Source organism: Babylonia areolata, chromosome 14 (assembly GCF_041734735.1).
Source record: "Babylonia areolata isolate BAREFJ2019XMU chromosome 14, ASM4173473v1, whole genome shotgun sequence".
Classification (NCBI taxonomy): domain Eukaryota; kingdom Metazoa; phylum Mollusca; class Gastropoda; order Neogastropoda; family Buccinidae; genus Babylonia; species Babylonia areolata.
Window position 1 is genome coordinate 12,509,949 of NC_134889.1, and position 21,001 is coordinate 12,530,949.

Sequence of the window (21,001 nt, forward strand, 5' to 3'; positions counted from 1 at the left end):
GCATCCTATTGATGGCCCCTGGCACCCCCCGCCGCAGCGCCCTCCTTCCAGCACTCCCCCTACCCACTACTTACCTAAACATTCACTCTCACATTAATACGCGGCAATTCGTGGCTGGTATTCGTTGCGACATCTTTTTTCCTTTTAAGTTCGAACAGCACACACAGTACTTCGTTCCTCCCGTTTCCCCCCAGACCCATTGTGAAGCATTTACACAAGTACAATCGACGAACTCGCAACTTTCACTTTTAGAGACGTCCCACGAATTCTCTTTCCGGCTTAATCAAGGGCAAATTACTCTAGTTTTTTTCCTAAAGAACAAGGTCTATAACCCACCGAACACTGACATGGGTTACAGGATCTTTATAATAACGTGACGTGCGTATTTGATTCCTGGAGCTGAATCTAGGATTCTAAAGTGGGACGGATAAAATGTCCCACTTTAGCATCCTATATTCCTGAGCGGAATTTTCGATCTTACTAACCTTCTTAGGAGTAGGAGTAGGACTGTTCCTGAGCTCCACATCGCCTCCTAGACACGAAATGCCCACACAGCCCCAGAAATCCAGCAGTATCTCCTCCCAAGGAGCACCCTCTCAGACAAAATCTGAAGAATCCAAGTTCTCCTGTGGTACATGCGATCGCACTGTCTCCTGGTCAGAACGAGGTGTCGCCAGTGGTTTCATCTTGCCTGTCAAAGCATACCATCTAACTCTGAGGAGTATGGAAGACTGGGCGAAAGTGACGTTGTATGGAGATGTGTAGTGTGTGACAATGCAAACTACAGCACAGTTGCCTTCGACCTGTTCGGGCTTGATGCAGCAGCACCAAGTGCTATCCAGGGAGGAGACGTCTCTTTGCAAAGTCCCTCGGTAACGTCACTCTCATCGGCGGATTTTAAGCCCATCCACTCATCCACACCCTCCCGAGCGACTAGCCAAAACAAACAGTTTAACCGGCCCCTAAGATCTCTGAACATAAACTTTCAGTGTAGTCGAGGAAAGAGAGCAGAAATACAGAATCTGATTGACAGTACAAAGCCTGATATTGTACTAGGCACTGAAACATGGCTCGATTCACATGTCTGTCCCAGTGAGCTCTTCCCTCCTCACTTCACCACCTTCAGGAAGGACAGGGATCGGCTTGGTGGGGGAGTACTGATAGCTGTGGCGGGTCATCTACCATGCCAAGAGGTGGAGGAGCTGTCAGTGGATGGATGTGAACTGCTTTGGGTGAAGATCAAGCTGAAAGGAAGAAAACAACTCCTAGTAGCCGCCTACTATAGGCCCAAAACTAGTGATGCGATCAGCCTAATGAAGTTTGAGACCTCCATCCAACGGGTCACACAAACAAATGCTATTGTCATCATTGGAGGTGACTTCAATTTCCCTTCCTTTGACTGGCCCACCAAGACACTGAAAAGCCCAGCCAGATGCGTAGAAATCCACAACCAGTTTCTTGATTTAATCAATGACGCTGGATACGAACAGCTCGTCACATTCCCCACAAGAGGAGAGAACACTCTAGATCTCTTCCTCACGAGCCATCCATCCCTAGTGCCGCGGATTGAGCCCCTCCCTGGACTCTCTGACCATGATATTGTCTACCTGGAGTTTAACACCAACCCAGCGTATCAACGCCCATTAAAACGCACAGTCCCCCAATTCTCCAAAGCGGACTGGCTTTCACTGAAATCATGTTCAAAGGAACTCTCTGATACAGTGCTGGAAACCTTTGATACAAATAGCGATGCAGAACAACTGTGGCACACACTAAAAGAAGGTATCGCCTCCATGACAGAGAAACACATCCCTAAGAAAACCATAGGCGGAAAAAACAACAGGCCCTGGGTAGACTATGCCACCCTGAGGATGATCCGACGACGGGACAGACTGTACAAACGGTGGAAAAAGACCGGAAGCAAAGAAGTGTGTGCAGAACTGATGAAGCTGAAGCGCAATGTCCAAAGAAATCTGCGCCGTTCTTACTGGAGATACACTGAGAACATGTTCAAAGACAGCACGAGTGAAAGACCAGTGACGAACAAGAAATTCTGGGCATACATTAAGGCAATACGTACAGAGGCAGCAAATGTTGCCCCACTTAAGGAAAACGGCAGACTTGTCTCAGGTGCAAAAGAGCGAGCAGAAATACTAAATAAGCAATTTCACTCAGCCTTCAGTGCGAAAATCACCTGCAGCAAAGAGGAGTTCACCGACAGAACTGGTCTACCATCAGATCCCCCATCAAACTCTCCTACCTTAAGCAATATAGAAATTTCAGTAGCAGGAGTAACCAAACTCTTCAAGGATCTAAATCCCAGCAAAGCCCCTGGCCCCGATGACATCAGCCCGAGACTGTTACGCGAGCTTGCTGAAGAATTGGCTCCTGCTTTCACACTCCTGTACCAGTGCTCCCTCAACACCGGAGTAGTTCCGAGAGACTGGAGGATGGCCAACGTCACCCCAGTCTTCAAGAAAGGTGAGCGCTACCGCCCAGAAAACTACCGCCCTATTTCCCTGACCAGTATACCATGCAAAATAATGGAGCACATCATCACAAGCTCTATTATGAACTTTACAGAAAAGAATGGAATCATCACCGAAGCACAACACGGTTTCAGACGCCAGCGATCCTGTGAAAGCCAGCTCATCGGACTCGTAGACGAGCTCTCAGTAAATCTTGAAGCCGGAAAACAGACAGACGCTCTCATCATGGACTTCTCCAAAGCGTTTGATAAAGTCTGCCACTCCCTCCTGCTCCACAAGATCCACTCCATTGGCATCACAGAGAAAGTTCACACTTGGATCAGGAAGTTCCTATCAGATAGACAGCAGTCTGTAGTGGTGGATGGAGCCACTTCCAGTCCTGTTCCTGTAGAATCTGGAGTCCCACAAGGCTCTGTTCTTGGGCCTTGCCTGTTCCTGCTCTACATCAACGACATGCCGACTGGACTGTCCTCCACTGCTCGTCTCTTTGCTGATGATACCCTGTGCCACAAAACCATCTCCTCCACCAGCGACCAGCAAGCCCTACAAAAGGATCTGGATTGCCTTGCAGAATGGGAGCAGAAGTGGCTTATGAACTTCCATCCAAACAAATGTCAGACCCTGCGAGTGAGCCGGAAGAGAGACCCCCTACTATCAGAGTACACCCTTCGTGGCCACACCCTTGATGTAGTCAATAAATCCAAATACCTCGGCATCACCATCACCTCTGACCTTAGATGGACCCCCCACATCTCCAACGTCTCCAACCGAGCCAACAAGACCTTAGGCCTACTAAGACGGAACCTGAAAGTAGGCTCCCAGCGCATCAAACAGCAAGCCTACCAAACACTGGTCCGCCCAACCTTGGAGTATGCCAGCTCTGTGTGGGACCCCTATACAGAGAAGGATATTAACAAACTTGAGGCAGTACAACGCCGGGCTGCTCGCTGGGCGACCCATCGACACATCCAGTGTACAAGACATGATGGAGACTCTTCAGTGGTCTCCCCTCAAAGAGCGAAGGAGAAAGGCAAGACTGATTAACTTCTATAAGTTCCATAGCGGCAGTCTTATTATCAACACATGCCACAAGCCTTCTCAAAATCCTTCAGCATCCACTGGGACCCGAGGATCGCATCCAGCAGCACACTACCTCTCCAACTGCAGGACGCTGTACAGACAGAAGTCTTTCTTTCCTCGAACAATAACAAACTGGAACAGCCTTCCTGCTGAGACTGCTCTCAGCATAACCCTGGAAGGCTTCAAATCCCGAATCTGATTACCTCCCCCCCCAACCCCCCCACCCACCCCCATCCCCTGGCCCAGAAACCTCTACCTCAGGAAACTACAAAACACGCAAACCCCCCTTATAGTCTACAGAATCTTCAAAATGATGAAGGCGGTAGTCAAGGGAAAGAAGAAGAAGAAGAAGAAGACATTACGCAGTTTCGACATCTGGGTTAAATCCAACTCATCGGAAGATTCCGATACAAATAAGCTTGTTGGGTAGGGTTCGGTGGACAGTGTATTGTTCGCCGGACCCATCCAAGGGACGCTATTCACATTGTTAAGGCCTGATAAATCCGGCGCGTGACAGAAGTTACTTTTATGAAAACAGAACTCGGCGAGTGTGACGCAATGGGATCACATTCTGAAGAAATAGCGTATAATTCAGACGAAAGAATGGATGTCAAAATGAACGATAAACAGTTGGTGTGTATCGAGTATCCAGGCATCGTGCAAAACGTAGACAAAGCGCTACAGACTCTCGGAGGGATCAAGGCTGTAAATAAGGTGGGCCCACAACAACTGCTCTGTCGAAGTAAAGGAAACAACCTTTGGTATCACTATCAGTGTATGCTTGTAAAACATCGCAGGTGCGCCAATAGATAAGGTAGCAATGGTATTAGCACAAATCATGCATGCTTATGTGCACGCCAACGAAACACACACACACACACACACACACACACACACACACACACACACACACACACAAGTGTGTGCGTTGGCAAGCAAGTCGATGTACTTTCACAGTGTAAGAATAAGATCTTGAGAAGGCAGATACTGAATAAGTTATTAACTTATTTGCAAATGTTTTCAAAGTTTGATTTTATTCGTCCTCAGAATGTGGCCCAACCACCTTCAATATCTTGTTTCACCTCATCCACAATGTTGATGCCTTTGTGTCTGCTCACTTTTTTGTTGGTGACATGCTGTTCCTAGTAAATTATGAGGATTCACAATTTCAAGGGAAACACCATCCTTCGAAGCCCCTAGCTTAGTCTAAGTTGGCTTTCAATTTTCTTGTTCTTTCTCCAGGTTTCCAAGAGGTATAGGAAAATTGAGTGGACATCTTATTTGTAAATTTTAAGTTTGGTATTAATCACTAAATTAGTCTGCAAGACGGATGATTTCCAGATGTCATGCAGCTTATTTTTAAGGCCTCTGCTGTGTGATTCTAATGGATATATCTTTTTCGATGTTGTCAGCTGAGATGTTGCTACTGAGATACTTGAAAGTCTTAACTTCCTCAGCTCCACACCATGTACATTTCTTTTCTTTGTACTCTTGTTCTTCACTTTCATCACAATTGTTTTGTTAGGATGGATCTTGGGTCCCACATTTGTTGCTGTCTGATTGACTGTCTTGTCTTGATTGTCTTTTTCAAGTTTTTGGGTGCATTTGACTGGGGTGATATCATCCACAAAGTCACAGTCTTCTAGCCAGTCTGTCAGTCTGAGTCCCAGTAAACCCTCTTGCTCTTCAGTGGCTCTCCCAAATGATAATGACAGGGAAGAGAACAGGTGAAATCACACAGTCCTGCTGGACCCCTGTCTTCACCTGGAACCACTCATCATTCAGGTTGTTAACATTTATTGGAAATCCATATGCTCCAAGAATCTTCCAGAGTAAGGTGTGGTACTGGTAGGTGCTATCAAAGGCTTTTTCGAAGTCAGTGTAGATAATGTAGAGCAATGAATTTTAATCATTGCTTCTTTGTAGATTTGCTTCTGAAAGGGTTTTTTTGTTGTTGTTTTTTATATTTTTGTTTTTGTTGCTGCCTGGTCACCTGCACCATTTTAGTGTCATTACTCCCACACCACTCATTCTGAGTCCCCCATACACAGCCACACCCAGGCTCGTCTGTTGAAATCCCAGTGCTGGCATTTCACAGAGAACCATCACTGTCAGGTCACCAGGAGGTCACACACCAGAGGAGACCCTGCTGCTAAGTCACTTCGGTGGTGTTCTGTAGTGCCTGTTCTGATTTAAGACACCGCCTACTAAGCCTCCTACTGACAACAATAATGGCTCAGTCGCAGAGCCAGACTTAATGAGCGTCTCCCCAAGAGTGGAGACCACCATGACATCCCTCCAACGACAATCCCCCATGAATCAGCCAACATTAAAGATCTTGACAAGACTCACCCCAAGCGTAGGAGTAGAAGGGTATTGAAACTGAGGTCACCATGAGAGCAGGGCATGAAAGGCCACATAATTTGGGACTTTTTTTTATTTTGATGGTGAAGGAGGAAGAAGAGAATGACGATGATGATGATGATGATGATGATGACGCTGCTTCTATGGAGGTCCATTTAGGTTTGGGACTACGTGACAAGGCTGTTCTCTATGCTTCCTGTCATAATGACATCTCGCTGTCAACCAGGCCTGAGAGATACAGACACTTGGTCTGGAATACAGAGCAACACACCCAAAGAAGCATCCATGAAGTGGATGATACTTGATTGTGTGGTCTCAGTCTTCCCATTTAAGCCCATAGCACACTCAATTTTGGGTAGGAGCTAGCCGCAAGCCGAAAAACCCACCTCCGCTGGAATTTGAACTCAAGTCCTCCCAGCTGTCAGTCCACAACGCTAACCACTTCGCCACGGTGGCTTGTGAAAGGTAGGTATTGATACAAGGATCAGTTATAACATTTGTTGCATCATCATGATTTTTGTTGTTTTTGTTGTCTGTGCTTACAGAGTATAAAGGATGAGACAAAGAGACTGGAAATGCATTTTAGGCCTGCTGACATATACTGCAAACCAGCTTGTGGTACAAGTCACAAGACTGCAGGAGTCATTTTGCATGTGAGGCGGCGGAAAAGGCAGCCAAGGAAAAAGGGTTCCATGGTCAGATCTGGAGCACGTGGTAATGCTGGTGACTGTCATGATGATGGGTACGAATACAAAGTGGACATTTTGGGAACTGTCTTCTCAGCCATCAGATTTGAAGGTATTCATTATTGGTTTAAGTGACTGTAATGATTCAGAAGGTGATTGAAAAGTGCATGTTTTTAAACCCTAGGCTGCCCATATGATGAGATAACTCCTCAGCGCAACCATGTATGCCTCACTGCCACAATGATGAGATAACTTGTCAGCGAAATATTCTCACGTTTCCCTGTATGTATTGAGTTTGTTGACAAAAATACTGGTTGCTTTAGCTTGGGAAATTGTTCAAGTTTTTATTGTCATGAGGCAGCCCTTTATATTTGAACGATTTGGTTGGGTTACTGCTGCAGTGTTTTTCCAGGCTCCTCACTTGCTCAGCAAAATGTTGGACACCGTGCTCAAGTTACATGATCATGGTGCACGAAAACAACCAAAATTGCTTTCTTTAGCTGATGCTCAGAAAGAATTGGCCTCAACTCGAAGAAGACTGATGAACTTTTATCGGACAATTCAAAAGGAAACGAAAGGCAAGGCCTTCAAGATTCACTGGTGACATGCTTTGTATCCAGTAAAGGAATCATGAGAAGAAAAAAAGATTTTAAAAAAAAGAAAGAAAAAAGCATTAAAATAGGTCATGTATTAAATATCAATAAGTTAAAAAAAAAAAAGAAAGAAAGAAAAACCAGGCCTGCTGGCAGGATGGAACCACGGTTGTTCTGTTCAGCAACACGTAGTGTAATCCCCAACTCTATGCTGCATCTGATGTCACTCAACCAGATTTGAGATTTAACCTTTCCCGTACGTCGTGGGTGTGAAATCACCCAGACAAGTGTTTTTGCTCTGTAACTCAAGTAATATTGAAGCCACTTCCACATAATTTCATGACTTTGTCCATAATATAGTTTACTACATATCCACTGAACATTATTTTCTTTTATACATAAACAAAGAAGTTATTAATCAATTAATGTCCCAGTACGTCGTGGGTGTGACGACACCCATACTCCCAAAGAATAAACCTTGCACGCCGTATGTCGTGGGTGTGGAGCCACCCATGCAAAGCTTGCGCGCCACGCGTTGGCGATGTGACGTCACTTGGGCTCGCTACAGAGAGAGATCAGAGTGACCTTGTCTTTTGTTGATCGTATCCCGGTTCAAGTCTTACTCTAAAGTTGTAACTAATTTCAGAAAACAATATTTATTGCACTAGATATCTTCAACAATATTGAATGAACTGTTTTTCTTGTAGAGAATGATCGGGAGCAACTGATTGATAGCTTTTTATCTAGTTGGAATTAAAGTGCCTTTCTAAGAACTGGATATTTTTGTAAGTCTGAAATCAATTGATCTAAAATCTAGTTGATATTCTTGAATTTTATTCTTATCCTAATCTGTTCAAAGTAGAGAAAACCCGACTATGGCTAAAAAAAGAAAGATAGTTGATATAGAAATTTTATTCTTATCCTAATCTGTTCAAAGTAGAGAAAACCCGACTATGGCTAAAAAAAGAAAGAAAAAAAAATGCCAGCCAGCCAGCCAAAAAAACAAAACCAACAACAAAAACAACACACACACACACACACACACACACACACACACACACACACAAACCCCCCCCCCCCCCCCCAAAAAAAAACCGTTTTTTGTAAGTAACAACACTCTCTTCTCACGGGCAAAACTTATTCACAATGCGCCTGGTCAAGCACTGGAGTAAATAGCCTACACGCACAAGTGGAAACTGCGCATGCAAGTCTGCTGAAGAAAAGTCAGATTTGCTTTACGGACAGGTGTGGGTTACTGTGCACCCACGACGTACGGCAAGGTCTTATTTCTTCAGTGAAACCATGGGTGCCTACACACCCACGACTTACAGCGAAGGGTTAGTTCGTACACAGAAACCATGGGTGCCTGCACACCCACGACGTACAGCAAAGGGTTAGTTCGTACACAGAAACCATGGGTGCCTGCACACCCACGACGTACAGCGAAGGGTTACTTCGTACACAGAAACCATGGGTGCCTGCACACCCACGACGTACAGCGAGGGGTCATTCCTTCTTAGAAACCATGGGTTTCTGCACACCCACGATGTACGGCGCGCAAAATTTTAGGCGACGTACGGGAAAGGTTAAAGGTATGGCTCTTTTTTAGCGCAATAGAAATATTGTATTTGAGGTAATAACACCATTTGAATCATATTTTCTTGACATGTCTAGATTATTTAAGAAATTCTTTTAATTCAGCCATAAACTGATAGTGACAAAGGAGATGCTGACATTGCCTCAAGCACACTCCAACATGTATCAATCTGCACAAACCAGTCCCACAACAGGCTGACTGAAACTGAAAGAAAATATTTGATTCAATTTTTCTTTTTGTTCATTCCAGTTAATTCAGTGTCCACTTAAGTGTCACAGTATGTGTTCTGTCCAGAATTTGTATTTCTTTTCTTGTAATTACGAACAAGAAAGCTATCTCATGCTGTCTTCTTACCAAGCATAGCCTACGTTCCGGCAACTGGGAAGCGGTAAATGGTGTTTTCAGATTCCGGACAAAGCCTTAACGAAATAAACCATTCATGATCAGGAAATACGGCTTAATTCGGGAGACTTACATTATAGTTACAAACACTATTGGTATGACTGTGAAGATTTTTTCCTACTATGTTTAAGCCAAATTTGGTATAGGCAGACAAAGTATTTCCATGGCAATGTTAAAGTTTACCATGGACACACAGACATACATACATACAGACAGACAGACATACACACAGCCAACCGAACACATGGTTATAACATGGACTCACACTGTTTACACAAGTAAGTCAATAAAAGGAGCAATGAAGAGACTGGCCAAGATATGACGAACAGTGAGTGAAGGTGGTTTGTACAGAGCAGCCGACAGTAACGTGACCGAAGTATTAGCAGTACACATTGTGAGCGACATTCTTGGCACTTAGCCTACATCGACTGAGGAAAATCGGATAAAGTGTACCAGGTCAGAGGGGTGGAAGAGGAGGGGGTGAAGGCTGACGGGGCGTGGCCTCACATAGATGTTATCACTTTGAGTAGTCACCCCTGAGTGATACCCCTGAAAAATTGTCCTCGCTCTTGCAAGAAACATTTGACTGCTTCCTGGACATTCAAAACTGGATGACTCATTTTGAATAAGTTACAATTGAACGCGGACAAAACTGAAGCAATGATCATAGGAACTAAACAAAAACTCTCTTCTATCACAACTGACACAAACTTGGCAGTACATCCATCCCTCTTTCCAGCTCAGTCAGGAAACTTGTGTTGTCCTTGACAAGACATTGTCCATGCAAAAATTTATCAGTTAGACATGTCAGTCCTGCTTCTGTCAGTTGCAGCGCATCGGTTCCATTTGGAAATATCTGTCCACTGACGTGACATCTAGACTTGTTCTTTCTCTCATTCTCTCTTGCCTTGACAACTATTATTCTCGATTGTCAGCGCATACAAAACTCTGCTGCATGACTCGTCCTAAGAAAGAAAAGATCTGAGCACATCTCTCCTCTTTTGCAACAACTCCATTGGTTCCCTGTCTCACACAGAATAAAGTGCAAGATCAGTACTGTATGTTATAAATGTATTCACAAATCTGCCCCTTCCTATCTTTTTGGCTGCCTTCATCTGTACACTCCATCTAGCTCTCTTCAGTCGGCTTTGGATTCACTCTGTTTACACATACCCAGGTTCAAACACTCCGCTGTTGGCCGCCATTCTTTCTCTGTCTCTGGACCTTGCATTTGGATTTAACTTCCTCTTTCACTTCATCAGGTCTCCACAATCAGCTCTTTCAAGTCTGGTCTCAAAACCCACTTCTTCCCAAGATAGCCTCTCTGTCATGCCTCTTCCTTGTCTTCAGTCTCTCCAGTTTTAGAGTGAATGACTGGTGTGAAAGCACTTTGATTTGTCTTTGCACAAGATTCAGTGCTATATAAATACTATTATTATTATTTAAGCTGGCCCTGCTTATCAAATAGTGAAGCATTTTAGTGGATGCACATACATACTCACACATACCTGATACATCTTTAGAGGTATGTATATGATTTTACTTGAAATATAAGGTAATGCTAAAAAATTCAAGAAAAAATACAAAGGGAACACCAAACATTATGAAAAAGAACAATGAGTGTCTGGCAACAGATGCAGCTTGCTGTCTAACATCATGCTTAACTTAATCAATTAGTTAAAGGTTTAAAGTCCCATAGCCTTTTATGGCCACTGGGACAGTGAATTCATATCCACTTTGTCTGGGGCTCAACACAGGAAGGCAGGGCCCAATCTTCTCAGCCCTGTTTTATCCTTCCCCAACCAAGTCAGGTATCCATTCATACCTTGGTGGAAGGAAGGAAAATTGGAGTAACATCGTAAAAAGATTGTTGCATGTTTTTTCCAGCTATCATCAATGCCATAGTGAATCAGTATGGTGTCTGGATGTTCTGAATCATGCACAGTGTTTGTAGAGAAATGTTCAGTTTCTTTTATTGATGTCCACCTCCAAGCAATAGGAACGGCCAAGTCTGTCTGCCTGTACTTTCAGCACTGAGTTGTGGAGCAGCGTAACCCATGGGAGTTGGGAAATCTTGTAGGTGTCCTGATGTAGTTCCAGTCACTGTCCATGGTGTCGCTTTCAGAGTCCTTTGTTTCCTCTGAGCTTTCGCTTGCCCAGCTGTTGGTGTTGTTTCTGTCTTTGTCTGCAGTTTGCTGTGGTGACCTTTGTTTCTGTGTAGAGCTCTGCTTTCTCTTTTCTGTTGTGACTCCTTTTGAAGGGTCAGTTTTGGTTTTACTTGCGGATAAGTCACTTGAAGACTTCACAGTCATGTTGAATGGCGACATGGCTAATGACTTCATTGGCTCAGCTGTGGAATCATATCCAGGTGTGGCCAAGTATTTGCTGCTGACCAATGTCTGACATTTTGTTTTGTCATGAACATCTGCAGTGTGTTTTTTCTGACTGATGGAGGGGCACAACTCAACTGAAGGTTGACAGTTTTATATGTTGGATGTTGACTGAACAATGTCTGTGCAATATCGAGCAATTACTACATCAACTGATGAAGTGCTGACATTGTGCATGTGTGTGTGTGTGTGTGTGTGTGTGTGTGTGTGTGTGTGTGTGTGTGTGTGTTTATGACCATGATATGGGGGAGTATCAGGAATTCAAATGAAAATAGTTTGAGATGTTTTCTTTAGGATGAAACTCATGCTTCATATGGATTTCAAAATCAGTATCAGTTAATTGTTTAGTATTTCCATTTTCTCATCCAGCCCCTCTGCTGTGTTCCCATCAGGTATGTGTGACTTCCAGTACCTTCCCGTGTCACGAAGAGAGGACGGCTCCTATGAGAACCATCTGGACAAACTGGTGATGAGAAAGTTCCTACCAGAAGAAGACTACATGTCACTGGATGCTCCAGTCTTTCTTAGCCCCATCATGTTTTCCCGTTTTGACACTCCACAGGATTATGGCTTCCTGCTGAAGAGACGCAAGAAAGATACCACTACTGCCATGCAGCCGAGCGAGATTTTAGCCGCTGGTGATTTTATATCTCTTTCTCTCTCTCTCTCTCTCACACACACATACACACACACATGTATTTATATATAATATCTATCAATATATGTATCTATCTACCTCTGTATCTGTATACACAAGTGATAAGATGAAATTATGTTAAATACATGATGAGATCACATGATATATTTTATTATTTAATTTTACATGATGTAGAATTTGTATGAATGATTCACTGAATCTAATTTGTAATCAGTGTGAATCCTGTTATTAGTATATTACATAAAAACAATTAACATGACAAAATATTGCATTATTACATGAAAAGATTAGACACGACAAGATATTATAATACCGCGTGATTAATATGAACAGCAAGGAACTTGAAATACTATGGTTTATTTTATTTTGTTTGTTCATTTTTTGTTCAGTGTTCAGCTTTAGACTTAATTAATTGATGTATATTTGACAGTGTGCACAGTGCAAAGCGATGCCCTCACACACACACACAAATATCATCTTTGATTCACTGACAGACACAACAAAGGGCTGTTTCATGTGATGATATGGATATTTACATTGTGCCTGTCCTCAGCCGGAGACCAAGCTCTAAGTGTTCTGCAAACAAGGAGTCATTTGCCCAACATGCTGCCTACCTGGGTAGAGCTGACTGACAGCTTCCATTGGGCGCTCATCATTTGTTTCCTGTGTTATTCAATTAGGTTTCAGTCACGCGCACATGTATATACACTCATACAGACATGTAACATATTAAGTGTATGACCGTTTTGTTTATCAACCCTGCCATATAGGCAGCCATACTCTGTTTTCAGGGGTGTGCATGCTGGATATGTTCTTGTTTCCATAACCCACCAAACAGTGACATGCATTACAGGTTTTTAATGTATGTATTTGATCTTCTGCTTGCATACACACACGAAGGGGGTTCAGGCACTTGCATGTCTGTACATGTTGACCTGGGAGTTCAGAAAATCTCTATCCTTTACCCACCAGGCACAGTTACCAAGATTTGAACCTGGGACCCTCAGATTGAAAGTCCAGTGCTTTAACCACTTGACTATTGCACCTGTCATGTAGAGAACCACTGTTGCCAGTGGCACCCAACATGAGTGACATGAAGCAAATGTTGCAGGACGCAAGGCGAGGCAGAGGTTCACCACAGTGGTGTCCTTCACTGACCCCATCCCCCAGGCCGCTGGTGCTGTTTGCCTGGCCCATGCCCTCAAGTTCAATGACACAGGACTCCGAGAGGCCCTGCAAGAGGTACCACTCATTCTGTTGGTTATTTACTTGTCTTTGACACTCCAGGAGAAAGCTTTTTCTTTCAGCCAGATAATTAATTCAGAATCATCTGAATACAATAAGCTGCTCAATTCATACTCCCAACATACTAATTTTCATTTTTATCTGATTTAAAAGTTAGACACCACAAATGGCAAAAACCTTTGTAGTATTGTGGCTACACCCAATTCAATAACAAAAATCAAAAGCAACAAAAAATTTCAACCCAATTTTGAAGTAACTGCAAATAGTTACCAGGAAGTGAATCTTATTTTCTGTTCTTGCTATGTGCATGAGACATTTTCAAGGCTGTTATAGGGATGGTGTGCTGCATCAGTAGACTCAGCATTGTTTTGATTGTCTGTCTGTCACTGTGTACAGCTGTTTGAAGAGAGACCCATCTGGCCACGGACTGCCCTTGCATATCGTCTGCGGCACAACCCCCAAACAGCTCATCATCTGAAGGATGTACTGCCCTCTGTTGCCTACTTCTTCCTGACTGGCCCGTGGCGCACCTTCTGGGTGAGGATGGGATACGACCCCCGCCATGACCCGGCAGCCAAGAAGTTCCAGGGCATTGACTTCCGACGTCAAAGTATGCATACAGAGAGGGGTGAATGAGAAAGCTCATCTAGAATTTGCATAAATAGTTGTAAAATGAAGGGGTTAGGGAGCGCATTGGATTCAGTTGTTACCAGGTGAAATAGAACTGTTTTTACTGTTTGCGGATAATGTCATGCTGTTATCAGACAACCTTAAAAGTAAGACCAACATATTACAATTAAAAGTTAACTTGGATAAAACAAATATAATGATTTTTCATAAAGGTGATTATGTTGAGCCTGGGAAAGATGGACATTTGGAAATGAAGAAATAGAAATAACAAATAGATATAAATATTTAGGTGTAATATTAGGTATGATATTTACTACAAAGTTATGTGTTAATGCTGATCTCACTGACATAAATAGAAAAGGCAAGAAGGGCGTTATGGAAATCTCAAAAATCATTTCGGAAACTGCACGATTGCTCTTGTAAGATATTTACTTGGATGTGGTGAATGAAAAAAAAAGAAGGGAAATCAGTGATGCAGATGTATAATAGACATCAGTATTTTTCATTTTCTTTAACCCCTAGGCTGTCTGCATGACGAGATAACTCATCATGGCAAGCATGTATGCTTCACTGCCACAATGACGAGATAACTCGTCATCGAAATATTCTGACTTTTCCCTGCTTTGCATTCAGTTCGTTGACAAAAGTGCTGGTAGCTTTAGCTTGGGGAATCTTTCTGGATTCTATTCATAGCTAGAAACACCATCTGCGTCATAAGGCAGTCCTTTATTTGAATGTTTTGATTGGGTTACTGGCTGCAGTCTTTGCCTGGCTCCTCTCCTCGCTCGCTCAACAAAATGTCGGACTGACTCCGTGCTCAAGACATGCGATCGTGGCGAACTTAATCAACCAAGATTACTTTCTTTAGCTGATGCTCAGAAAGAATTGGAGCATAAATTCGAAGGAGAAGACAGTGGTGAACATTTATAGGACGATTTGATAGAAAATAAAGGGAGCAATCAAGAGACTGGCCAAGATACAACTATCAGTGAGTGATGCCGGCTGTTCAACTCTAGCAGACGACAGGTCACCGAATTTTTAGCAGGGCACCGTATGAGCTATTTTCTTGGCACTCAGCCAACGCGGTCTGATGAAGTGACGGTGTGAGAGGGGTGAAGAGGAGGGGGGTGGAGACTGAGTGGGTGTGGCCTCACATCCATAATATCACTTGCAGAAGTCACAATGCATCTATTTCTTTTTCAGTTTTTTTCTATATTGTGGTTGTTCTAGTATGATTTTGTGTGTGCAGATATCCATTTGTCCAGAAAATGATATTTTTGTGCAAACTACCAGAGTAATGTTTGTAATGAACAAGTTGAAAATGTGACAAAAAACAAAACACTGATTTCAAAACAACAGCATGTCACTTAAAATGCATAAAATGGGAAAACATCATGTGTTTTGTATTCTTTATTCATTTCCCTTTCAGAAAATATATACTTTTATGGGTCTTTCAACAATAACAAAGAGCACAGAATTTTTTGAAAATTTATACCCGTTTTTTGTGAAAAAACCCTGGCAAATAGATTTCACTTAAATCTTATTTTCCTGGCAGCGAAAGGGTTAATATACCAGATCATAGCCAAAGGATGATCCTTAAAATAAATTTTGGCACATGCATGTGCTTCCAGTCAGCATGCATGTGTATGGGTGCGTGCATGTGCATGAGCTGTGCATGTGCCAGGTGGGTGAATGGGAATGAGAGGTGAAGGGGAGGGGTGTGAGTTGTCTGTCTGTCTAGGAGACGGATGGGAATTAGGGGAGGACATGCAGCGGGAAGGGAGAGGGTAGAGGGTTCCCGCGTGGTTTTACGAGTGAGGTGATATGTATGTGAGTCAGTATGAATTAATTTGTCACTTATTGATACACTTGCCAATGTTTGTTGTTTGTACTTGGAAGAAATTGTTTTTTGTTTTTTTGTAGTTTTGAGATGTGTTGATTGGCCAGATTGAAGTTTGCACTTACTGCACATCAGCAAAAGAACCTATGGCAACAAATAAAAAATTGGTGTCATATACTGTACCATGTCAAACTGATGCAAACCAGGCCTATCTGTTTGCTCCTCTCAACCAAAAATTTTCGTGGCAACTGAGTGATAAGATGTCTCACCATTAGACTGCCGTCTGCTAGCCAATGAAATGCCATTTCCGGCTGGAGATAAACAGTCATTCTCAATGGCCACCATTTTTCAGGTAAGTGATATTACTGATTTGCTCTGTCTTTGCCAACCTTTTATGCATTATAAATGTTATTTTCATGCATGTTTGTTGTTTGTTGTGGCTTTCTGAGAGGTTTTCATCTCGGGATTCATGGTTACATCTTTTGTGTCTGTTTGTGACGTTTTCTTCGATGTTTTGTTTTGTGAACTTCGTCTCGCTCTTCTACTAACTACATTTATGGTCGTTGCCGACTGTTCCTGACATATCTTTGTTTCTTTTTTCTTCTTACAGACTCGCCGCAATACTTGGGAATAACTTGTCCCCATCGCGGAGCATTGCTAACCATTCCGGCAATTGCTGAACCCATGAGGTTGGGACAGTGCTCTTTTGGGAGACTGTCTCAGGTCCTGGGACCCACTGGTTCTCCCGTTTGCGATCGAGCCAGTGTGTCTTTGTAGACGCATTGAGGCAGGATAGCTCAACCTCCTAACACAGTCAGGAAGGGGACTGTGGGGGATTTGAATTTGGGCTTGACCCCAAGTTATCCCAAGTGGAGTTGGAGTTTTGTTGAGGGATGTGCCCCTACTGTGCCTGTGTAGATGGCCTAAAAAAAAAGAAAATTTATATATATATATAAATTTTCTTTTTCTCTCTCACTGATAATCTTAAGGCCAGACATGCTGTCACAATAGGGCGTGGTTCATCCCTTTATTCTCTGTTCACGGAGAGGCTCTCAGTGGTGGCACTGCTCTCTCTCTCCATCCCTCCCATGCGGAGTCCCCTCCCCCACCTCCCTCAGTGGGGGCGGACAGCTATGGCTTTGGGGAGGCCACACTCTCGTGCTCTCCCCAGGTCAAGTCACCCCAGTATCCCTACGGGAGGGGATACTGGATGCGTGACTCAGACCTTCTTGTCAGGTGACGGCGCAATCCGGCCAGTCTCCCCTGCTGGGAGAGGCACACACGTGTCAGGTGGTCCCACTGACCGGCCAGTCTGCCTTGCTGAGAGAGGCACACACGTGTCAGGTGGTCCCACTGACCGGCCGGTCTGCCTTGCTGAGAGAGGCACACACATGTCAGGCAGTCCCACTGTCCAGCTGGTCTCCCCAGCTGGGAGAGGCACACACGTGTCAGGTGGTCCCACTGACCGGCCAGTCTGCCCTGCTGGGAGAGGCACACACGTGTCAGGTGGTCCCACTGACCGGCCAGTCTGCCCTGCTGGGAGAGGCACACACATGTCAGGCGGTCCCAGGACACCCAGGTTGGGACAGGTTACTGGACTTCCTGCTGACCTGGACAAGATTTTTCTTATTTTTTCCCTCTCTAGAAGTCGGTGTGTCAGTGAGCCTTGGTGATGGGCTCACAGGATGGTTGGTAATCACAGGTAGATCCCCCCATTCTACCTGTACATGTATGCGCCCCTGGTGCACTGTGGGCTGCTGGGAGGGCCAGGGATGACTCAAGGTCCTGTCCTCCCTGGACAGCCCAGCAGCCCTTACCCTACAGATTTGGTGCTCTACTGGGGATGCCCACCGCATCACCTGGGGTGGCTGAGCTGGTGTCGGTCAGGGTAACCTTTATGGTCACCTGCGCAATCGACTCGGGACATAGCACCTCTGGGTCAGCCTACCCAGGTGGGAGAAGCTTGCATTCCCCTGCCTCAGCCATAGGTTCTGTCAGGAGATCAGTAGGTGTTACTGCCTCCAAGAATGTATGTGTCCTCACCTCTTCTCTTGAGTTGCTACGTGAGGACCTTGGCTCCCTCACTGTCACTCTCAAGTGTGGCTGAAGATGTTCTCCTGACACCCTCTGGCTGGCGCCCATGGGTTGATTCCCCCCTGTGGGGGTTCGCCCTGTGGCCACACTGGGCTCAGCGGAGGGATAAGCCCTCTCCCCACCCTGATTTCAGCCCAGCACTGTGGAAGGACTGAGGATTTCTCAGTCATGACAACATCCACTTTCACCAGCGCCTCCTTTGTGGGTCCTTTCACCCTTATCAACTCACAGAAGCCATGAGTTTCCGCAGCCTCTTGAGATATGATGGGGTGCTTTCACCCCTGGGACGTTCTGGGCTTAGTAGGGGACCTGCCTCTTGAGTCCCTGCCCAGCACGTTTTGCCCCCAGTATATTTCTCCACCAGGACTCGGTCGCAGCCCAGCATGGAGGGACCGGGCACTTGTGGTTTGGGGCTACCACTGTGGCTGCCAGCACCTCCCTTGTGGGGCATCTGTGTGGCCATGGGAGGAAATATTGCATGCAGGACCCCTGCCTGTGCATCAGGCAATAGCACACATGTGCGTCAGGTGACTCCGGCCTGTCCTCTTCTCCGTCGGCCCGCATGCCCAACACCTAAGTTGGATGGGACCTCACTCCTGGGCCACCTTCTCCCTTGCTTGAGTTCCCTGTGCCAGAGACCCTTGGGGAGGGTTTCATGGGGTCAGTTGCCCTCCACTGGGGATTTCCTTTTCAAATTATGCATGCTTGGCTGCTACAAGGCCTGGGCAGAACTCCTCATCCTCTTCCTCCTGGACTCTGCCACGCACCTCTTACCAGGCAGCACACACTGAAGGGTTTGGCTGTGAACACCTAATCTTTGGTCAGGGCAGCCACCATGGTTACCTGCACCACCCCCTTTGGGTCCTCTTACATGGGGTCCTGGGTCTCTAGCACCTCCCTCTGGGGACTGACCGCTTCTGTGTCACCTGGACAAGGTCAGTGAAGCTTGCGGCTTCTTTTTAGCTCTCGTTACTGTGTTGGAGATATTAATGGGTGTTCATGCCTTCCGAGCATGCATGGGTCCCTTCCAGGAGGCACAAAGTGACAAGATTGGCACAACCCTTGTAGGCATTGCTGGACCTACGGTCCAAGGGCCCTAGGCCTGCAGCAGGCATAAAGGGGATAATCAGCGGGCAACTTACCAGCCTTTTGATTGTCCCGCTCTTCTTCCCACAGGGCCACACACCCAAATCTGGAGACCCCATTAGGTGTGTACAGGCGTGAGGGGGCTCTTCCAAATATAGACTGGGAGGTTCATTTCGAACTGCTGTTCTGAAGAGTTGGAGAATACGGATGGTTTTTCCTCCCCTGTCTTGGGTGACAGGTTGAGTGTTCACCTTCTGATCAGGCTGAACCCAGTTTGGTCCTGGTGGCACTGGGGCTGACCCTCCCAACATGGGTCACTCCGCCATTGGCCCTTGGAATCTGCCCTTCACACCACACTGTGACCAGTAACCTTTCTTTGGCAGCACAGCGCCATCTCCAAGACAACTTCTTGCCATAAGGTCCCACAGACAGCACATGAGTGGCTGATAAAACCCACATTCTTGGGGAGGGGTAGTTGTTCTCTACCCCCGCCCAGTATGGAGTCCTTGTCTGTCCCTGGGGTCTGTCCCCTGGAGAAGTACCTCTGTAGACAGAGAAGACAAGACAAATGAAAAGAACACTTCAGGGGTGTGGTCAGGTCCTTATACACACTTGTTCACACAGCCTCTATGGGGTGACACCCTCTGGGCTGGACAAGGGACTTGTCCCACAATGCCTTCCCTTCCTTACCTCGGCCATCCTTTCTTACAAGATCTGACTGAGGAGGCCTATCGGTGATTGCTACATGTTTCCTCGGTGTTATGCCGTCTTTTCTGCTTTCCTCTACAGGGTCAGTCACATTTGGTGAGAGCGTGAGCTCCCCAGAGGTTTGGAGTTGTCTTTTCTTGAACCTCATTATTTCTTCAGCCATCTAGGGCTGACTACTATTGGCGACAGAGCGGCTACGTGTCTGACAGCTAAGGCAGATGCTGCTACCAGCCTGCACATCAATTCCATGCTTGCCAGAAGCGGCGCCGTCATCTGTCTGTCTAACAGCTCAGGGGAAGAAAGGGCTGCCTCGCAGTCACTTCCCAACCAGCAGCACTCCCTCTTGGGTCTTTGTCCCTTGCACAGAGCTGGGTTCTAATTACACCCCCAATGACTCAGACACATTTGAGACCCTCCAGTCGCTCAGTCCCGGCAAGTAGGGCTTCTCTCCCATGCACAACAGTGGTGCAAGGTGGGACTCAGTGACTGGGTTATATAGGGATGCATGGTGTTTTGGCCAGAAGATACCCCCTTCTTTAAGACCCACTCCTCTTCCTTAAGTACCCAACTTAGAGGAGTGTGATAGCATTTTGACAAGGGGGATATCACACAGCTTCTTGAAACGTGACATCAGACCCCAAACTGGGGCCCTGGGTTTTGGAGAAGCCTGCTTGTGATTCAAAAGATCCCAGGAGGGTGGCAACCAATCCTAGATTTGTACCCCTCATCAGGGCCAAGTTCGTAGGAACACACAGGCACATATTTTAGAGACCATTTAGCAGAGCGATGCGCTACAGCTTTCAGCCTGCAGGTTGGGGGTTTCCAGATCCTCATTCATCCAGCATCCCACCAGTACCTTAGGTTCATGTGGAGGGACAGGGTAATCCAGTTCTCTGCTCTCCCCTTTGGTCATTCCATTGCTCCCTGTCCTCTGCCAAAGATGGTGCTGGCATGGGTATCCAGGTTCAGTTCAGGGTTCTATTCCTCTATGTATGTACCTACACAGCTGACTCCACTTGGCACAGCTGCAAGCCCTGTGTACAATTCACACGTCCAGATTCCTGGAGCTGTGCACACAACAGGGATTGTCGCAACAAGGGAGAAGTTGCGCTCTCTCCCAAAGTCAGTCCTCCGACTTC

The 21,001-nt window shown here is 45.5% G+C and overlaps 1 protein-coding gene across 1 annotated transcript in view; it reads left to right on the forward strand.

The window, feature by feature from the left end:
• Nucleotides 1–4,052: 4,052 nt before the first annotated feature.
• Nucleotides 4,053–21,001, forward strand: part of LOC143289821 (general transcription factor 3C polypeptide 5-like) — a 31,872-nt gene continuing 14,923 nt past the window's right edge. Inside the window, exons 1-5 of the mRNA XM_076598992.1 lie at nt 4,053–4,283; nt 6,479–6,731; nt 11,994–12,239; nt 13,371–13,501; nt 13,901–14,114. Of these exons, the coding sequence (XP_076455107.1) occupies nt 4,098–4,283; nt 6,479–6,731; nt 11,994–12,239; nt 13,371–13,501; nt 13,901–14,114 (1,030 nt within the window). The 5' untranslated portion in view covers nt 4,053–4,097. The remainder of the gene's footprint in view (nt 4,284–6,478; nt 6,732–11,993; nt 12,240–13,370; nt 13,502–13,900; nt 14,115–21,001) is intronic.